At 51.7% G+C, this 20960-nt stretch overlaps 1 protein-coding gene across 1 annotated transcript; it reads right to left on the bottom strand.

Annotated features, from left to right (window-relative positions):
- Window positions 1-4252: 4252 nt before the first annotated feature.
- Window positions 4253-19959, bottom strand: RBM38 (RNA binding motif protein 38). The gene is made up of 4 exons (XM_055722444.1): window positions 19582-19959; window positions 18879-19002; window positions 18172-18226; window positions 4253-5720 (listed from the first exon to the last, which is right to left on the bottom strand). The coding sequence occupies exons 1-4, from the start codon at window positions 19747-19749 to the stop codon at window positions 5420-5422; spliced, it is 648 nt and encodes a 215-aa protein (XP_055578419.1). The 5' UTR covers window positions 19750-19959; the 3' UTR covers window positions 4253-5419.
- Window positions 19960-20960: the final 1001 nt, after the last annotated feature.

The following is a 20960-nucleotide window of genomic DNA, read 5'->3' as shown; positions in this document are numbered from 1 at the left end:
ACGCAGCCTGGCTCACCAGGGATGTGCTGTGCCTTTATTGTCCAGTGTCACCCTGAAACATTGCACCACTGTCCAAACAACAGTCTCTGACTTCACCATCTCTAACCTTCCCATTACCAACTTTTACAGCTGCTCCATCACCACCATCAGCCTCCCGAGCATGGGCACACAGCTAATAAATCTGAGTCCCTAATTGTACTCCCACACAGCATGGCCTTATCTGAGCCATCATCCTTCTCGCTGTGCCTCGTCACACCTCTGTGTTTGTGCTGCTGGTGTCAGCAAAAGGATAAACCCACAGTTTATTTGGCTTTGGGATTAGGCACAAATCCCCCCAGTAAGATGTTCCTGGCCTCATGGTCCCACCAATGTGTCTGACATGGCGAGGTGGCTCTGCCTTGGGGAGGGTTTACAAACCCTCTGCTTTTATCTCATGCAAGGTCCCAATTTTTGATTATTTATGTAGCCAAAACTATGCAAGAATTAATGGAGGCCTCCCTGCTAAATCCTGTTGCCAAAGACATCAATGAGGGTGGAGGGGGCTGCTGGCCCAGGGTGCCACTGAGGCTGGAGAAGCCCCGATCACTATTTGCAGCTGGTTTTTATTCAGGTCCAAGAAGACCCAATGCCTCTGGTACCCAAGGGACATTTATTTGTCCCCCGGCTCCTACAAGTTCAGGAAGTTTTCCACAGCCCTCTGGGAGAGCGGGGCCCGCACAGCGTGGGCACAGCGGTATCAGCAGCCGCAGGTCTATCGGGCTGAGCAGAAGCTTTTCTAGGAACTATCTAGTGAAACACATGACTATGCCCCTGGCCGAAGGGCGATACGTGACAGGCATTCACCAGGCTCCCAGCGAGTCAGTTGACTTTGTTATTCAAACTATTTTAGTGATGGTTTTTAATCCCAGGCTTAAGTTTTTCTTTTTCTTTTTTTCCCCCCCCTTTCTTTTTTTCTCTCTGAACAAGGGAATCTCTACGCTGGCAGGATTCAGAGAGGCACAAAGGAGGGAAAAACAAGTTTCAGCCAGAAAAGAAAAAAAAAAAAAAAAAAAGGATGCTGTTAGCATTCCCTGTATGTGAGGGGGTAAAACCATTTTGCTGTGAACTTTATTTTAAAGGGCAAGTGCCAACAGCAGCCCAGATATTATGCAAATAAATCCTGCACTCAGCCTTTCCCTCTCAGCCGGCAAGTTTTGGCACTGGGACTTGTTACTGCAGGAGCTGGGTTGTGGGGGCTGGCAGTGTCCCCCGTGCCCCCCAGTGCCCTCAGCCTTCCCAGGGATGGTCACTGGCAGGGAGTGCCACTGCAAAGCCCTGGACCTTGATGGGTGCCCGCGGAGCTCCCCAAGTGTCTCAGCCAGATAACGTGGGGCAGCGGGGGCGAGTGCTGCAGAGACGTGGGCTCAGTGTCCCCCTGCCCCTTATCATGAGGGAATTTGGGCAACTGTTGGCAGCAGAGCCCTTGGCTGTGCCTCTGGGGCGAGGGCAGAAACTTCACACGAGCCATCCCCTTCCCACCGCGGGCATGGGGAGCACCTGGCACCTGTGGGCAGCCTGGGGTCTGGCTGGCTCTCAGCTCGCTGCTGTGGTGTGGAAGGGCAGGCGATGCCAGGCTGCGGCTGGGCTTAGCTGGGTGATGGTCAGGACCCCAGCACTGGCATTCATGGCAATGCTTCCCCATGACAGCCTAGGGGCTGCCCGAGCTCCAGCCAGAGCAAGCCAAAGCTCACCCGGACAGCCCCAGTGTGATGGTTTCCTATGAAAAAGGTTTGAATTTGTCATGCAAATGACTGGGCATGAGGGCACAGCTGCTGGGAGGTAGCCTAGCCCAGGACACCTGCCAGCATGGCCACGGGGATGAGCCCGGGACAAGGTCTGGTCCCCCATGGCTGCTTCCACCCCCAGAACCTGTGCCAAGCAGATGGTGCTGCTGGGGCTGCCCTGGCAATGCCATCCATCACTCACCACTCCTCCCTGCGTCCCTGCATCCTGCAGGTTGCTGCTCCGAAGCTCCAACAACAGCACCGGGACTCCCCAGCTTGTGCCCACCCTGGGCTCCCATCTGGCCGGAGCAGAGCTGAGCTGCCTGGGGCGAGCTTGTTTCATGCCAGGACAACATGAGGTACACAGTGCAGGTGAAAGTGGATGCTCCATCAAGCAATGCATGCATGAAAAAAAAAAAAATTACACTTATAAGCAATTGCAAAGTGATTTAAGCACTTGCCCTGCACTACCCTGACCAGTCAGGAGCCACGCAGCCACTGCCTCTCACCCACACCCCACTACTCTCACACTGCAATTAACTCTTATCCCTTTAACACAGTGACCCATCAGGCTCTTCCCACTTTCCCAGCCTAGCACCAGGCTAAGGAAGTGCCTGGGCTCCTTTTCCAGGACCTCAGGCTTCCCTGCCACCTGCCACTGCAACCCCACTTCCACCTGGGAAGCTGGCCGGCGGATTTCATTATTCTGCCTGGCCACAATTTCACAGCTGGGTTTTCACAAACAGGAAGGCGGCAGGTTGGGCTCTTGTTTTGATGTGGTTGTTTCTTGAAATGAGCCTGGAGCCAAACTGAGCGGGATCCAGGAATGGCACTCGGCAGTGGCGAGGCTGGGTGCTGGGCGAAGGAGGCCGTGGCTGCTGCCCTCGCTTCCTCACAGTTTTGGCCACCTCTCAGGGAATCAGCTAAATGGAAAATCATCACTCTCCTCACTTCAAAACACACTGGACACGTGTTTTTTTTCAGCAACAAATTAATTTTCGGAGGCTTTGATCTGCCTGTTGACCAGGGGAGACGCGGGTCCTCAGTGAAGACAAAAGCTGACGTGCAGCAGCGCCAGAGCCGGGCAGAAGCACTGCTTGAGGATGGGCACCCCAATACCATGGGGTCAGGGCCAAACGCTCCCTGGCAGCTCCCAGCACCTCCGTCTGCCTCCAAAATCCTCCACTCCCTCCTCCTCCTCCTCCTCAGAAAGACTCATGACAGGGAAAAAAAAGAGTAATTACGAAATAATCTCTGGCCCTGATAGTACTTCAAAGGCAGGTTTCCCAGGCCAGGCTGCACTCCCCGCCAGCGCTGTGCTGGATGCGGCGCTCAGCTCTTACTCCTTTGGCAGACCCACAGCCGTATCCAGAAAGTAATTACTTAAAAAGGAAATAAATGTCACCCACATGGTTGTAAGCAAAACCCTGGGCAGGATGAACAGAGCCCCACCAGGTTCTGCATTCTCACACAGTACGAGCAAGGGAGGAATGAGCTGTTTCCATCCATTGAGATGGGTTGTTTACTCTGAGGCCTACCGACGACGTTAGACGTGCCCACTGTGTGCCTTTAAGTTTGCCAGGGCGGTTGCTTGCAGTGCTGAACTGCCTCTTGCTTTCACCCTCGGCACCCTCTTCCCCCAGGATGGCTTTGGGTATCGTCACCTGCAACAGCGGTACGTGCCAGTGCCAAAGATGCTGGGACCTCCTGGCACCGGTCCTGCTGTAACCTTTACCAAGAGGAACTAGGTAACCGGCATGATCAAATGGAACAATTTTATTTACTTTTAAAAAACCGATACTTGAAGTTTGCAATTGTCAAAATCTGAAAACCAAATTTCTAAAGCAAGTTGGTTGGGTAAAGTCACACGCAGGCGTGTCACTAGCGCAGAGGTGGCTGCGGGGGGCGAGAACCCGGCCGGTCCCTGCTGCTGCCGCTGCCTGCAGCCCACCCGAACCCCGATGGATCCTGGGGACTTCAGCAACCTGGCCCTCAACCAGGGCAAGGCTTTGGCAGGCCACTCTTTTCTGGATGGATTCAATTTTGGGTAAGAAAATCTTATTCCAAGCAAATAACAGAAGGAAAGCCATATCCTGAGGATCCTGGGATGAGGTCTGACCTCAGCCGTCCCAGGTCCTGCTGGAGCTGCACCAGGATGGCAGCACTTTACACCCTCTGCTGTGCTGATTGTGAGCAAGTGCCCAGCACTAGGCACAAGCCTTGGGGACCACGATGCTCCAGGAGCTTAAAAATCTCAAGCATGGGACATGCAGAGCAAGTAACAGCTGACAGGACACACTGCGAGGGACGGAGGCACCCTGCAACGCCTGCACGGTGCAGTGCCAGGTCAGGATGCGGGCGGGGGTGCTTGCCAGGCTCCCAGCCCACTCTGGCACGCTCGCGGGCAAAGGCCCCAGCATATCAGGTCAGTTTGAAAGTACTGCCTAACAGGCTTCAGCCAAGCAAACATGGTACCATACAGTATCAAATAATTTTAAAAGTTAAAATAGTTTATTGCTGTTCTTTGTAGAAATGCACTTAATTTACATCATCTGTTCTCTTCCTTTATTTGGCTGTTGGATTATAGGCATTAAAAGGTTACCTTTACCCACATGTTCAATGACATTACACCTTTTTCTCTTTTGCTCCATTCATGATATTCCCCTAAGCATCGCTGGCCAACAGCCCCAGATCTGTTTTACATAAATACTGTAAATGTCTCCATAGGTTGCAGCATTGTAACAAAAGATCTACCAAAGTAGACAAAATGTTCAGTATTCTTGGTTGGTTTTTTGCATTTAAAAATATACCTAAATTTGAGATAATCTTAACAGAGTAACAATTACAATAAGAAAATAGTACAGTGCGTTGACTAAAGGAATATTCTGCTCTCCTTCAAGCCAATATTCCCTTTTGCATGTTGAAGTGATTCAGCAATTACTTAAGAACTTTTACCTACATACAATAATTTAGTAAAATGAGAATTAAACAAGGCAGATACTTACTACTATTCTTCTGTCTGTAATTCACAGCTCATGCGAATAAAATCGCAATAAATATTAAAAAATAGTTTCTTTTTCTTTTTTTTTTTCCTAAGGCATCTCTGAGTATTACAAAGTTTTTGTACAACCAAAAAATAAGATTGCTTTTTTCCATGTTCTCCAAGTACCTCTGTACCTCAACAGTAAATAAGAGGACTGCAGGTTTGATGAGGAAGGAAGGGCTGACGGGGCAGACAGGGTAGGGGCAGAAAGAAGACCACGGGTGATGGAAGCAGACCACGATGTGTGCAAGAATCTGTAGTTTTCCTGTGAAACATTTCAGTCACTTTTAGAACATCTTCAAGACAGTATCTGTCCAGATTAGGGGAGAAAAAAAAATACAAAAAAAAAAAAACCTTACCAGAAGTCCATTTTCATAAGCACAGTCAGACTGCAAGGGTTTGGGTTTGCCCTCAACACTATAAATAGCTTAGGTATTGATATGCACCTATGTAAAGGGGATGAAGGGGTGGGGTGGTGTTTTTTTTTCTTTTTGGTTTTTTTTTTTGTTTGTTTTATTTCTTTTATTGGGGGTTTTTTGTCGCTTTTGTTGTCCTAGTCATATCCTTCCATTGTAAAAGATTGTCCTCGGTGGCGAAGGCGCAGGGAGGGCCCTCACTGCATGCGGTCGGGCTGCAGCTGTTGGGGCTGGTACTGCACGAAAGCGGTGGCGGGCGCCGCTGGGTTGCTGGCGGTGATGGGAGGCTGGACTGTGCCCGTGTAGCCGTATCCCACAAAGCCGGCAGCAGGAGAGGCAGCGTAGGGGTACTGATCGTAGGCAGCTGTGGTGTACTGGGAATAGGCTTGGCTGGCGGCGGTGTAGTCAATGTAGGGAGACGTGATGGACTGCACAGGGGTAGGGATCACCACGCTGGGCTGGATGATAGCTTGAGGGTAAACATAGTGAGGCGTGAGTCTGTGGAGGCAAAGGGAGAGAGTCAGCAAGGGGCTGGGCTCCCTCCAGCCTGCATGTCCCCCTCCTTCTCCCCAAATCCACGTGTGTCAGCCACAGAAACGGTGCTGCCCAGCAGTGCTGCCCTCGAGTGAGCGGTGCTGCTTGGGGTGGAGGGAATGGAAAGCAAACCACTCCTAGACCCCAAGGCTGGAAGATGACCCCCAGTAGTGCAAGATGAAGCACGGACGCAAAAACAGATACACACCCTGGTCTCCAAGTCTTCTGTCTCCCACTCTCCAGGCCGCTGGTCCCCAAAATAACCTCCCTGGATGGCTGCGATACAGCCCCACTGCCTGACTGGCTCGCCACATGTCCCTGGCCCCCACATGCCCTGCCAGTGCTGGCAGCCTTGCCACCTCCTGTATCCTCCAGGTCCACGCTCCCCACTACCACCCAAATCCTGCTGGAGGCTCCTGAGGACCCACAGCCCCTGTGGGGCACCTCCCGGCCCCAGGGACACCTGGTCACTCCCTGGCTCATCCCATGAGGGTAGCAGCATCCCACCAGGGATGACTGCTGTCCCCAGGCACAGATGCAGGCCTTCCAGCTTGCCAGCTATTATCAGTTACTACACATTTAAGCCTATGTTTCCATAACACCGGGTGTTTAGGGCAATGCTACAGGGTGTGTGTTGTAAAACACGATACATTAATTCTGGGTTTCTTCTCTTCAGTAACACTTTGCAGTAGCGACCACGCCAGCAGCCCCCAGCCTGGCAGTGATGCTCATGTGCCCTTGAGTTCTACATCCAGGCTCTGTGGCCAGCCAGCCGCCGGCATTTCTCTGCCCTGTTAATGCAGGTCCTAAAGCGTTGCTTTTCACCAGCCGGTTTGCCCCTGCCCCAAGGTAGCCGTGCTGCTGAAAGGAACTTAACAATGCCACAGTCAATTAAAGTCCATAGACTGAAAGATCCTGGAGATGACTAATGCAGGATTGCCCACTAATTTGCTGGAAACTGCTAATGAGGAAGAAAGAAAAAGAAGGGGGGGGAAGCAAAATAAAAGGGCTATATTTTCCAAGGAGCCCACAAGTCAGGCCTCAAACAAGAGCAAAAACTGGGCAGACCTGAAGGTTTAGGTCCATCCACATAAACTGCCATGGGCCAGACAAAAATGGGCAATTGCACATTAACTGCGGAGAGCAAACGGTACCCGCCTGCACAGCCCTCGGCAGCAGAGCACTCCATTGTGTGCAGGCTTGACAGATCTGGGGCTTGTTTAAGAAACAGGGGGCTGCAGGCTGCCACCAGCAAACTGCACATGACCACTGAGAGATCAAAGCCACGTGCACCGCAACCTGCACGCTGTGGAAAAGGTCCCTTCGGCTGGCTGCTCGCTGAATCAATGAGGCCACGGCACAAACCAAAAGCCATCCGCAGGAGAGCTCATTCCACCCAACCCATTCTGGCAAACAAAAAAAACCCCCAAGGTAAAACTCTGCAGAGAGTTTATGCAGATTCAAGTATTTTTGGGATTTCTGCGTGGATGTCTGTGACAGCACATTTTCAAACATGACCACTTTTAAAAGCCTCCCACAGGCTTTTCACAAGACACAGGCCCATACATGCTCTGTAAAGCCAAGCTCAGTGGGTCAGGGGGAGGGTACCTTGCCCACCCACCCATCTGATCGCTGGGGCTGCAGACCCCAGCAGCCTCCTCCCGCTGCCCAGCAGCTGGACCCAGTGCTCGGCTGCTTTGGAGGGACGCACAGCCAGGGACTGGACACCTCTGCTGGATGGGTCACTGGCCACCCTCGATCCACCTGAGCACCTGTCCTAGGTCTCAGCCACCACCTACAAGGTCCTGGGGTCCACGTGGGGCTGGTCCCTCCTATCCAGCACTTATGGGGCTGTTCCCATTCGCTTTACAACCAGGACTGGATGGTTTAACGTGCTCTTCAGACAGGAGAAAGGCTTCTCGCAAACAAGTGCCCATCTGAATAGTTTTCTTTTTCCCACTCACATATGCACTTTGCTTTTTTCTTGAGGCTATCTGCATGATGAGAGAATGATTGTTCTCCTTCCCACAAAGAGCAACAGGGCCCTTAGATATAACAAGGTGACCCCCTGAGGAGCAGCACTGGGGGGGATGGATGGTGGAAAGCAGCACCTCAGCCTTCGGCTGATGAAGTGCAAGACCATCTCCAGACAGAGCTCAGAGCTATTCCTGGTGTAGTGCAGAGAGAGGGACCTCGCAGCCCTTCAGTCCATAAATGCACCATACCCGAAATCACCCTGTGACTAACAAGAACGAGATGAGGCAGCAGAAATTTACTGAATCGCTTTTTGGTTTAGCTCTGCTCTCAACTGAGGCCGGCACAGCCAAATCAGAGCTACAGCTTACGCACCAGTTCAGACCAAGGGCACTTCATGTCATGCACTCGCATCTGACAGCGGCTGCCACCACCTCTTCTGAGGAGCTGGACCTAGTCCTGACCCAGAAGGCTCACACAACCGCTGGAGGAGAGATGAGTGGACCCCACGCATGCCTCCTGCTCTACACCCTCGTAAATTGGCAGCTCAGACAACAGCCTGCATCTCAGGTTGGTGACAATCTCTGGCTGCCTGTCACTTCTCCCTATGTGTGGTGTCCCACTACCAGGATTCCTGCTACTCCAGGGTGCTTGACGAAGTGTTAACACCACTCCACAAATGCAACAAAAAACAAATGCACAACCCTCATGCTCAGGACTCACTGAGAAACACCCACCAGCAGGAGCAGAGGAGGGGCCTGCACTTCTCCTGCACACAGACATTCAGCCCGTGCCTGCAAAATGACCAAGAGGACAGTCCCAGAGCCTCCAAGCCATCCAGCCTGAGCATCATCCTGTTCGAGCAGCTCCACAGGTCACCCCCAATGTCCCTTGCTACCACCCAACTGTTCTTCGGAGCTGGCACACCCCATGCACGGGACGGGGCCGTATACGGAGCCATCAGGGCGAGAACACGCTCCCAACCTGTCCCTGAGAAACTCCGCACGTCGGCTTTGCTTTCATGTACATAGCTCCTCCATCGCAGTTCCCACGGTGTGCTCCAGAGAGACAGGAAATCTGTGGCATCCTGCACTACTTTTTTTTTTCCCCTCAGCAAGGAAAAATTCCAGCTCTTCAATGCTACTTTGAATAAAAAGCACCATTAGCTATGAATACAATAAGTACGTGTATACTGTTTCCAGAAATACATCCCAGCCCAATGCATACACAAGCCCACATCACACACCATAGTTTACTGCACTAGAAAAAATCACACTCAGCAACTCCAGGATCTGCTTCTATGTAAAAGGGAAGGTTCTTTTGGTCTGTGGGGTTTTAATAATTTAGCTTGACATTTCAATCGAGGTATTATGCAGTTTGGATTTCTGAATTAGGTGGACAGATGGCAACTCATCGATCAAAACACACAGCCCAAGGTAAGGTCACTTTGATGACTTGCAGCTACAAACAAAACAAACCAGTGCAGTACAATGAAGTTCTCTGCTGGCTACATTTCACATCCACAGAAAAGTCCCAAAATATTTCCCCCCTCCTTCAATTATCTCTGAAGATGATCTTTCAGGAAAGAAAAAAGCTCTTTTGGAGTTCTTTTTCTAGAAATCGGCAAACTCTAATCTGAATTTCTACAGAATGAGTCACATCTGTGTTTTAAGACACCTTTCCCTTCCTCCCTCCCTGCAGTTTTCCTCCATCCCCCATGATGAACCCTGCCAGCCAGAAGAGAACTTCATCTAGAATACACACAATGTGATTATAAAACATCAACCAAGTGATCAGCCATTGCCACCACACATCAAAGTCATCCCGTAACAGCAGAAGTACGAGATGCTTATGGCATTATGATTAATCACGGGCAAAGGCCACAAAACGCAACGAGCATGGTCAAACCTAAGTCTAGAGCCAGCGGTGGCCGCAGGAGGGACTCAGGAGGGCCATCGTGGTGCAGGAGGGCAGCCAGGACCACCACGCTAGCCCCTGTTCCTAACTACATGGCACGACGCGACGCTGCCCTGGCAGCCAAAATTGAAAGATTAGGAACAAAAGAGATCGTTACAGAGCCACTGGCAGAGGAGACACAGGCTCAGCTTCTGCTTTTGCTGTGCAACACACGAAGGGCAGAACAAAAGCAGCTGTTTGTGGTGCGGTCCTGGGTGGAGATGTTCAACTGCATCAGGTGGGGCTGGCAGCTGCCAGCGCCCTTGGCTCCTGGAGGGTGCTGCCTGCTCCAGGAACGGACTTTTTCAAACCTGCCACCACCGGGTTCTCCCCACCACACCGGCAGGCGTGCGCTGGCAGGCAGCCGCAGATCCAGGGGCAGCCAGGAAGAATGGACAAGTCAGATGGTCGTGCACCCCACACCTCTTCCCAAACAGCAAGGAAGAGGAAGGAGCTAATGAGGCCCTCTCCCTTGTCAGCACTCTGTCTGGCAGAGCTCTTGGAGGCACTTTATATGTTTGATTATATCAGATTTACACCTAAAATGTGCTTTAGCTGCACTTTCTCATCTCTCTCCCATCCTGCAGGACATGAGCCATGAGCAGCTCCTGCAAGCCGCATGGATCTGGGAGACCAGCATCCAAGATCTGAGCCCCTTGATCTCTGCCAGCCACACTGGGATGTGGTTCACTGCTCCTGGAGAGAGGTGGGAGACAACTGCAACCCTCTGTCAAGAGGGACACAGCATCACGCAAACACTTGGCAAACAAGGAGGGGCATGGGGCTCTTGGCAGTCTCACAGAGATCAGCACACAAATGCCACTGCGACGACCAGCCTTTTATTCCTTGAAGAATAAAAGAAACAGAGCCCTTTGTGTCTGCCAGTGAAGGCACAAATTCTGGCATATGACCCCAGGAATTTCGCCTCCATTTCCACTAGAGCTGACCCATTAGCTGCTGCAGGGGCACCCACACCGCCACAACACATGATGGCAGGCAGTGCTGGGCTTCAGTTGGTAGCTGGTACTGGAAGATGAGCTGAGCACAGGCACAGCTGTGCGTGACAGCACCAAGAAAGCTAGCTCTGGTGAAATAACACGTCCAACCGCAGCCTGGGTGACAGATTTTAAGATGTATTTTGAAGTGGGTTGATGATTTCAAAAGCAGCCGACAGAAGCTGCTCTGGGGAGCACATCCCAGCAACACCAAGGAAAGCAGTGGCAGTGCAGGAGCTACTCGTGGCCATGCTCGCATTAGCAGTGCCATACCACCACCTCGGAGCTGGCGATGCACAGACACATCCTGATGTAACTCACGCCCCAAGAACATCATTCCTGAAGGACACTCCCAAGCCAGCAAGCACTCACCTCATGGAGCCACTTTAAGGAAGCCTGTGTGGAGCGGTGGCTGGCTTGGCCATACGTATCCTATGGGCCCCAGCCACAATGACAGGCTGTAGAAACATGAAAAATTCAAGTCCTGTTCTCATATCCAGATACTGGAGGGGCGGGGGGGGGGAGGGCTACAGGCTGGAGCATGGCCAAAGCAGTCCCTGCCTGCCAACAAAGACTCTTGCTCCAGAGATCATGCAGAGCTTATCCACCAACACTCTGGCACAGATTGGGACATCCACTGTGCTCTGACCACTGCACCATCCATCACCATTCACTGCCACGGGCTGGGCTTCAACCACTGACATGACCAACCTCCGGTCCTGAAATGTCCCTTACTAAAGCAGATTGAAACATCTGCTGAAATTTCAGCAGCTTCTGCCTCAGCAGCCAGCGATCGCAGCCGGCTTAAGTAAGACAAGGACAAACGCTGCAGCTCCGTGGTACAGTATTTATCCTCACCTACTACAGGCTGACACAAACACAAAATAGCAAACCAACCAACACAATTTCTGCTCATCTTATAAGTAATTTGCCTGACTGCCTTCTACTCGCCCTCCCCTGGCCCCCTGAGATTTAGATAGCAGCCTGTGCAAACAGGTACACTGGGCTGCCTGCTTCCCAGTTGGGACCAGGCATCACCTCACTGGTGGCAGCCACCAGGGAATGACCTGGCACGACTGACTGTCCCAGGTTGGAATCAGTAAAGAGAAAAAGCGAGTGTATTGCAGGATTCAGAGATAACCTCTGCCGGTTGCTGAGCCTACCAAAACTGCTGCTGGAGAAATACAAATGCCAACTTAAGGGTACAAGAGCAACCAGTGATTTCAATTTATTTTCATTGTGCCAGGAGAGAGAAAACACAAGGAACAGGAGGCACTGCAGCAGCTGAGATCCCACTGTAGCCCAGACACGTCCCCATTTTACAGCGTTAGCACATCACTTGACTTCATGATGCAACAAACTCATGGCCCATAGAAAAGGAAGGTGGATCCCACAAGAACAAGTAAGAAGAAATGCCATCTATACCTTCCCCCACAGCCAAAGCAGAAATGTGGGGGGAAAACCTGAAATAAATAAATAAATAAAAAGAGGCTGCAGGTAAGAGTACATCTTCTCACAAAGATCTAATCCTTTTTCTCAGCTTAACCAACAGTCTGAGAAGAACATGCTGAGCTCCACCACAAGTTAGCCAGGCTCAGCAATTACTTTATCCTCTGCATCTTGCTTCCCCCACACCCAAAGGAAAAAAAAAAAAACAACAAACCCAAACTAATCCCAAACAAAGGCATGTTGGGCCAGACCAAAAATAGTTTTGGAGCAGCAGGCTGAAAAACACTCAGGTAGCAGGAGATAACATCTGCCTGAAACAAGAGCCATCTGGCACCAAGGAAAAAGCCACATGGAAGTTTATCCACAACTAGTCAGCTATCCAGAGAAGGAAAAACCCCTCCCCTTTTCAGTTATCAGCACAGCCAAACCAGAAATGAACTGACAGAAGAAAGAGAAAATGCCTCACACCAGTACACTACTGGAGCCTGAGTCCTTCAGCATCAGTGTGAGAAAGCCAGGGAGATGCTAGATTCGTCCTGTCCACACAGGAGGAAACCCAAAAGCTCTGACAGAAAAACCCAGGAAGCCCCAGGAGTTCTGCCTTTAACTAAGCCCGCCAATTTTCTTCTACAACTTGGAGAAAACCAACGGCTGCAGAAAGATCTCTAAAGTCTTCTCAAGTACCTGACAAGTTTTGGCATAGTATGTATCAAACTGACTACTTTCAACTGGTTCCATTTTTTAACAGACTTTCTTTACACATGATCCCTTCCGCTGACTTTTAATTAAAAACATCCACACATTTGATTTATCAAAAACTATTTCTTGGATAGATGAAGCGCTCTGAGGTAGAATGCTTTAGCTACAGAAAAAGCAATGAAATACCTATTTTTGATAAAAGAAAGCCTACACTGATAAAACAAATAGTTCCTCAGCCAAGAAAGAAATTCCATTTTAAGAGTTCCAGTGATCTCTGCTGCCAGTTGTGCCTTTGTTGTTCTACAGCACCTAAGACACCTCTCACCGCACCTTCCTGCAAGCTGGAATCACGGGGGGGCTGTGAGCCTGCCCCCGGCATGGCTTTCCCAGCCTCCGGTGCTTTGGCCAGAGCGCAGCCAGCAGCAGCTCAGCTATGGCACAGGAGAGCTGGTGACAGGGAGATTGCAGGGGACAGCACGATCCTGTTTACAGGATTTGGAGACCAAAAAACAGGAGGCTCAGTTTTAACTCTGAGGTCCTCAACTTTTCATCTTTTGTGATCATAGAGTATATTTAGCTCTGGTATGTAGCTTGCTCCCATCTGTGGGGAACAAGTTCTTCATCTAAGTCATATTTAGAAGTGACCCAGTGTCCTTGCTACCAAATTATCAGCACAACAACTGTCTAGTTCCCCCGCTGGTGTCCTCAGCTCACAGGCAGGCTGGTCAGAGCTGCATTTATCATTCGAATTACTGGGCATGCGTTTAATACTACAGAGTCGGGGACCAGTATGCCAACAGCTGCACAAAGGAAAGATGAGATCAAGTACGAGCTGGACTGCTCTGAAAATTCAGACAGGTGCACGCATCTCCCACACTGGGACCACAGGGCACCAGCCAGATCGGAATAGGAGAAGTTTCCACCTGCCACTCCCCAGCTCCTGCAACAAGGGGACTTGAGTCTCTGCTGCTAAGGAGGATGCAGAGCAAACCCACCAAAGCAGGAGAATCATGCAGAGAAGATGGCACAACTCAAGTCACGTGCTGTAAAGACAAAGCTAGAGCCAGATCAGTCTCGCTCGCCATCACACGCAGCCCTGTGCCCCGATGGCACTGGCATGGCAGCAGCACCCTTCACCCAGAGCCTGCCCCCTGCAAGAGGGCTACTACTGCCTTGAGCCTGGCATACCATTTACGTAGCCAAGCGTAAGGTCAGTATATCCAACGATACTCTCCTCTGTATGGTTCTGCAGGCCTACACGAGAGGCAGGACATGAGCAAACTGTGCCCAAAGCCAGAAAGTTTTGTACATCAGGCCCTTGGGTCTGATACCAGCATTTGCCACCTTGAAGGACACGTTCAAGAAAATTCGCAAAGTCATCTGATCTGCTTGTAAATACATGTGTACTCTTAAAATTAAAATAAAAAAAGAAAGGGCCTCTCTGACTGGCAAGTGTTTGGTCTGAACAGCAGTCAGCATGCCTGAGAACTAGCAGCTGAAGCCATTTGGAAAATGGATTTGAACGTTTCTTAGGAAATCCCCCCACGAAAGCTTTCATGTTATTGTCACATGATAAACAACAGGTGCCGGGTGTGTCATCCCCATGGGAGCCCCGTGTGACCGGCAGAGCAGGCTGGGGTCCTGCAGCGGGACAGCTTTTTGGTAAGTGGTGCAATAGGAAGTCGGAGCAGGGGGATGCCAGCTGACAGAGGCTGAGCACAGCAAGGCCAGCGTGTGCCATTTTATAAGCATAACCACAGAAAAGATGAAAGTTTGTTTCCTTTTATTTTTAACCCAGTAGAGAAGTTTTAAGGATAAACAGCTGCGAGGGAGGGTGGGCTGACACAAAGAGGGGCTTTCTTCACTTCCTAACTGCAGCAGCATCAATGCATGAAATTGCAAACTCAAAAGAGATTTAACTCTTTCTGATGCTGCCCAAGACTGAATGTGGGACAGAATTAGGGGGCCACAAAATAAGCAACTACACAAGGATGGGCAGCAGGGTCTCTGGAGCAGCGGCACCCAATGTGCAGATACAGAGAGCTGGATCCTGCTACAAGAGACAGCTATATGCTTCCAAGAGCTCGGTCACTTACTCAGTCACTGGTAGATCTCCCACACAGATAGCTCCGCTGAGGCACAGCCACAGGAATGCATCTGCCATACACTGCTCGCATCCAGAGCAGCAAGCACAGCTGCAAAGAGAGCCAGGGAAGCTCCATTCCCTGCAGACTCAAACCTGTCTCAAGCACCATAGTCCCAGAAAAGAAAACCAAGAGGGGGGCACCAAGCAGCTCTGCCACGTCACCATGTACTCCTGGTCAAGTCATCTACACAGTTGCTCCTAACAGCTTCCACAGCGTTTCACATGTTTCTCAGTATTTCTTAAAAGGGACGCTGCCGCAGTAGGAGACAGCTCCATTTGGAGAGAAGGTCTCCACCTCCTCTGACCATGTAAGCACTGCTCTGTGCTGGCTAGAGGCTGCAGGGACATGCGGCGGCATCACCAGCTGCACCCAAGCAAAGTGAAGTCTGTAAGCTCTGGGCTGAGCCCCCAGGCCTAACGCTGCTTCCCTAAACTCAGAAGCCAGATCTCCAAGTCATAAGCGCATCCTTTGCTTCGCATTACTGTCAAGATCTCCGGTTACAACAACCTAGGGACTACTTTTCAGAACAGGATTTACTACCGACTCCATGCTGTCTGCTGCGTGCCTCCCCTGCCAGGACAGCAGGAGGAAGGAGAGAGGCTCTTCATGGTTTCTCTTTCTGTTCCGCATACCCCAGGCAATATTTACAGCTGCATTTGGGTGCCTGGGGCTCGGGAGGGAAGCCTTCAGTTTATAAATAATCCTCACTGATGTTTGGGTAATTTTCATAGTTTCCATTCATTTTAGGTTTCACCAAAACCTGTGTTTTGTGGCTTGATAGCTGGAACGTGACTGGCTGGCTTTCTCTTACTTAACTGCCTAGCAGCTTATGGGTTGTTCATTCATTTCTTCCTTGCCAAGCCCAGCTTGCACACCTACTACCCCATATCCCATAACAATCGTCTTTTGGAAACCACATGCCAACCCCTGGACACAAATACTTTGCACAGACAGGAACGGCAGGGGTGAGAGCCAGGCAGTGTCTTACACTGCGGGCAAAGCAGACGAGCCACTGAGCTTTGTCTGGGGAAGGTCAGGATCCACCCTACGCAGCACAGAGCAAGTGGACAACAGCGATTTGACGAAGCTTCCAGAAGACAGACAGACCCTGATAAACTCATCTATCCTCAAACACCACAAAGTGCCAAGGAAATTGCGGGTTCGTGGGAACACAAGAGTGAAGCCTCGCATGCTCTTAATTTTGTTGGTCTACTGACGAGACAAAGAGGGAACCGGCAGCCAAGCTCTGTTGCTTGACTGAGCACCTGATGCTTTGCTCAGAAGCCACAGAGCAGCCCCAGTCGCAGTGCTCAGGTAAACGGCTCTGCATTTTGCCAAACCCCCATTTCCAGCAATTCTGCTGCAGCAATGACTGAAAGCAATGAAATTCTTGTTTACTGGTGCTTGCAAATAATGATATATAATCCCCTCCCTCCAACCCTCCAGTCTCCTGGTTCCTGTCTCTTGGCAACTGATAAATAATTTATAGTGCTCTCTGCTGTATGTGCTAACTGCAGCGCTGCTGGCTTAATGATGAAACCAATGCCTAAAGACTGGAACAGTAACTGTCTAGATCACAAGGAACATGTACGTCAGTCGATCCCACACTCCTCTGTATGTGAAACTAAAAGCAAACTGTTAAAAAAAAAAAACCACCCCAAAACCTACATTTTCCAGAGCTGCAGGGCTGCGGCTGCTGGGCAGGAACGGTTCCTGGGTTCCTGTATTGCACCCACAGGAACAGCAGATTATCTGCACGGGGAGCAGGCATGCGCTGGCGCTCCTGCCAACACATTTTGTTTAACATGCTTCACCATTTTGCTCTTTTCTGTTACCATGCACGGAAAAACTTGTAACAGGCTGGTTTTACCATCCACTGCTCTTGTGCACCCCTGGAAAGCCTCTGGGGTTCCCATCTCAAAGGCACTACTACTGCCTACTTTGGGGGCTGTTAAAAAGCAGCATCTTGTCTATGTAGACTACTGTGGCTCTTGCACAAAAAAAAAAAAAATCCTCTTCATTTCATGACAGATGTTCTTCGAGTCTTTCCAACAAAGCCATAACCACTTATGAAAACTGGCATGTTTGAACTGTACACAACACACGTACACCGGGTGTGCACTATTGTGGCAACACAGTCTCTTACATCCATAAACTGACTGGAATGAGATTACCCAGGCAGTTGGCAACTGCAGCCATGAGGGCAGAGGAGTGAAAGTTTCTGTTTTGTTTTTAGCAGAATTTTTTTCTCTTTGAAAAAAAAACACCCCAGAAAAACATGAGCAGAGCAGGAAAGAGATGAACTATTTCTGTTGACAAAGGCCAAAATCCCATCTATTTATATTGAGTCACACAAAAAACACAACAGAGCAGCGCTCAAAAGCTTTTAAAAATGCACCTACTTTCTTAATGCTCTTACAAAATAGTAATAAAAAAGCCCTATCAATATTCACTTTCTGAAATGGCGTAAAAAAAGAACTGCATCAATCATTAAACAGTTAAATGAAGGCAGTATGACAGTCACTATTGTTCTCGTGAAGCACACTTGTCTTTTGCCGAGCAGCTGCCAGATCCTATTAGATGTATAAAAAGAGGACTTTTCTAACCGAGTAGGGATGGTATAAGCTATTGAAAACAGCAGACAAAAGCCCACTTTTGCAGACTATTCAAGCCTTGTATAACATCTGTCCAAAATCAATTTTTGACCTAATGTTACTTTCATTAAGTAACAGACTTTGTTTCCAATGCAATTTGTTTTCTGGGATAAAACTGTATCCTAAGCATTATTTACGTGGGAAACAGCACAGAGGAAGCAGAAGATCTTATTTGAGAAACACGGGAACCGAATTTGCTTAATTGTTTTGACACCTTATGTACTATAATAGAGAAACTATTTTCCATTTATTTTAATTCCTGTGAATTCTTGAAGTTGGCAAAGCAGCAAGCAATGCACTGGGTTTATTATGACTAAGAATTACTGAGGATAAAGGAGGATCTTTGGGAATTACATTAAAGCTGACAAACGCACAAAACTTCTGAAATCTTCACCAGAAATAAAGTACTCCAAACATTAACAACAGCTGTTGAAACTGTCCACTCTTGACAACTAAGGCTTTTTTCACATATTTTAAATAATGAGGAAGTTGATTCATGAATTTGATTTCAAGCAGTCTGTTAAGAAACGTTTCCACTTACCCAAAGGGTCTCTGAATGAAGGCTGGATGTAGCTGCTGCACACCTATGGTAAAACCTAAAAAAAAAAAAGTTCAGAAAAAAAGGCATATTAATGAATGGCATCCATTGTACTGTTCAACTCTTAATATACATGCATAATTAATGCATATACACCTCGTATAAATAATGCGTATACACCTTGGACCACATGTACATGCATTTTATCTGCTATGCATGTGAGCAAACTCAGAGCCCCACTTAGAAGCGAGTCAATCTTAATATGTGTATGTGATATGCACGAGGACCAGATGGGAATTCCGATTAAAGAACAGTGTGAAAGTGCTGTTATTGAACAGACAAGGGGGTGTAATGCCTTATTTTACACACTGGCTACTGCAGTCATTAAACCAAAGGGCAGAACGACAGAAGGGATCTTACTGCTAATACCAGTGTAACGGAGAAGATAACAGGAGGACAGCATAGCCTCAGTTTTCAGAAGAAAACAGTTTTAACTCTGTTACACGGCCTTAGGTGCCTAACACCAGTGTTAACTGGTACAAGTAAGAAGATATAGAAGAGGTACAAGTAAGAAGATACAGAAGAGAGGTAACTGGACTACGGAGCATCCTCAGAACTATGAGGGGTAAGCACGCATCATCGGATGAGATGAATCCGGCTTGAGTAACTTGTTATTCTAACAGAGAGACAGGATCTCCTGGATGCCTCACCAGTTTGAATACTTCTTGGTTTTGCTCCCAAATATGCCAGGTTCACATTCGCTTTCCTGCCATCAATGATGGGGTTTGGGTCTTTGCACGCTCTTTCAGCTGCTGCTCTGTCTGCCATGGTCACCTGGAATTAAGCACAGCCTTGTTTGTGGCAACAGCGCTTCGTAAACACCCCAGCAACAGGCACCAAGCAGAGTTTATTTATCGTTCTATTTTGAAGCAGGAGCTACACTCCGCTCCCCGCGGTCTCACCGGGGTAGCAAAGGCGGGCAGGGCTCCCAGGGGCCTGCCAGGAAACAGGGGGCTCCCCCCTCGCCCAGCTGCTCCGCTGGGCTCCCGCCAGCTGTTTGCCCTCCCTCCCCACCTCCTCCCCCCGAGCATTTTTGACGAAGTTGACGGAGCCGGTCCCAAAGCCCCCGCAGGCCGGTGTGCGGGGCAGCGGGCAGGCGGGGGGCAGCGCCCCGAGGGGGCGGGCGGCACGGCACGGCGGGGACCGCGGAGGCCCGAGGCGGCGGGACCGGGGGAAGGAGGCGCTGACACGAGCGGTGCGGGGGGCTTCCCCGCCGGGCCCCCGCCCAGCCCCGGGCACGGCCTCCCCGGCCGCGCAGCAGCGACGGGACGGGCGGCGGCACCAGGCAGCGCCCGGCCAGCGGGGCTCCGCCAGCCCCTCACCGCGGCGCCCGGGCAGCGGAGCGGCACTTACAAAGCCGTATCCCCGGGATTTGCCGGTCTGCCGGTCGGTGATCACCACCGCCTCCTCGATGTCCCCGAAGACCTCGAAGTACTTCCTGAGGGAGGAGTCGGTGGTGTGGTAGGGCAGCCCCCCAACGAAGATCTTGGTGAAGGTGGTGTCCTTCTGCACGGTGTGCATGGTGCCGGGCGCGGCCGGCCGCAGCCGGCATCCACCCCGCGCCGCCGGCGACCAGAACAACCACCCCCCCTCCGAGCCCCCGCGGCGGCCGAGGGGAGCGGAGCGGCGGCTGGGTCCCGGGGGCCTACAGCCGGCTCATGGCCGCGCTTTGTCCCGGGAGCGCGGGCGGCGCCGCGCCCTCCCGCCGGTGCCGGTGAGTAGCGGCCGCCCGCCGCCGCCGCCGCCTTTGTAGGGCCGCGCCCGCCCCGCCCCGCCCCGCCGCCGCGCAGGGGCGCTCGGGGCCCGTAGTCCGGCTCCGCGCCCGCCCGCCGCCCGCCGCGGCCCTGCCCGGCCCTGGGGGCCCGGGACCTGCCTCCCGCCCGGCAGCGGGGTCGCCGTGGGCCGCGGCGTCCCGCAGGGGGCGGCCGGAGCGGCCCCGGCCCCGGCGGGCAGGCGGCCGGGAGCCGCGCTGGGCCCTGCGGACCCCCCGGGGGCGGCGGGGTCCCCTGCGGGCAGCCCCTCGGGCCGGGCCGGGCCGGACTACAAGTCCCGGCGGCTCCCGGGGAGCGGAGGGGGCAGGCGAGGGGGCCGCAGGCCGCCAAAGGAAACCGCCTGGCGGGAGGCACCGTCGCACCCCCCTTCCCCCGTCCCTTGCACAATGATCCCAGCTGCAGCGTTCAGTCCCGGCGGGCCGGGACACCGGGACAAAGCCCCGTTCGCCAGCCGCTGCGGCGGGCGGGGTGGGCGAGGCGGTGAGGCAGCTGAGGGAGGGGTGGGCGCCATCGGGGAGAGGTGGCCGGGGGGGTTAAACGCTGAACTGAGCCCCGCAGCTATCTCGGGCAGGTTCCTGAGCCTCCTGCTCCGCTGGGCGCCGGACAGCGCCTGCCCGCGCAGCCGGGCTCCGTGGGGCACTGAGGCACCCACCCGGCTCCACCGGCGGCGGGACACGGGGGTCTCCGCCGCGGGCACCCTCTGCCTTCCGCTCCCTCGAAGGACCAGCTGGAGCAAGGCCGGCTGTCAGGCGCCGCCGCCTTGAGCCGACCTGCGGTTTTCAGCCCTGGCCCGGGAAGGCTGGATTCAAACCTTGGAGCATTGCTGCTGGCGCAGCCCCACACGCAGCTCGCGTACCCCTCCATACCTGCCGGGAAGCAAAAGCTACTCGGGGCTTCAAAATCCACTGCTGCAGAGCACTCCCATGGTAGAGTGCTCGCAACACTTTAATTCCTCTCCTC

The sequence above is a fragment of the Falco cherrug genome, chromosome 10, assembly GCF_023634085.1.
Source record: "Falco cherrug isolate bFalChe1 chromosome 10, bFalChe1.pri, whole genome shotgun sequence".
NCBI classification, from domain to species: Eukaryota; Metazoa; Chordata; class Aves; order Falconiformes; family Falconidae; genus Falco; species Falco cherrug.
Note: the sequence above shows the minus strand (reverse complement) of the source record. Positions and strands in the feature narration are given on the sequence as shown.

Bases quoted from the DNA above. Each gene is read 5' to 3' on its own strand.
- RBM38 (XM_055722444.1), bottom strand. From the start codon at position 19,749: ATGCACACCGTGCAGAAGGACACCACCTTCACCAAGATCTTCGTTGGG. The intron at 19,003-19,581 runs GTAAGTGCCGCT...GCTTAATTCCAG, and splicing joins AATCCCGGGGATACGGCTTT to GTGACCATGGCAGACAGAGC. The intron at 18,227-18,878 runs GTGAGGCATCCA...TTTTTTTTTTAG, and splicing joins ACCAAGAAGTATTCAAACTG to GTTTTACCATAGGTGTGCAG.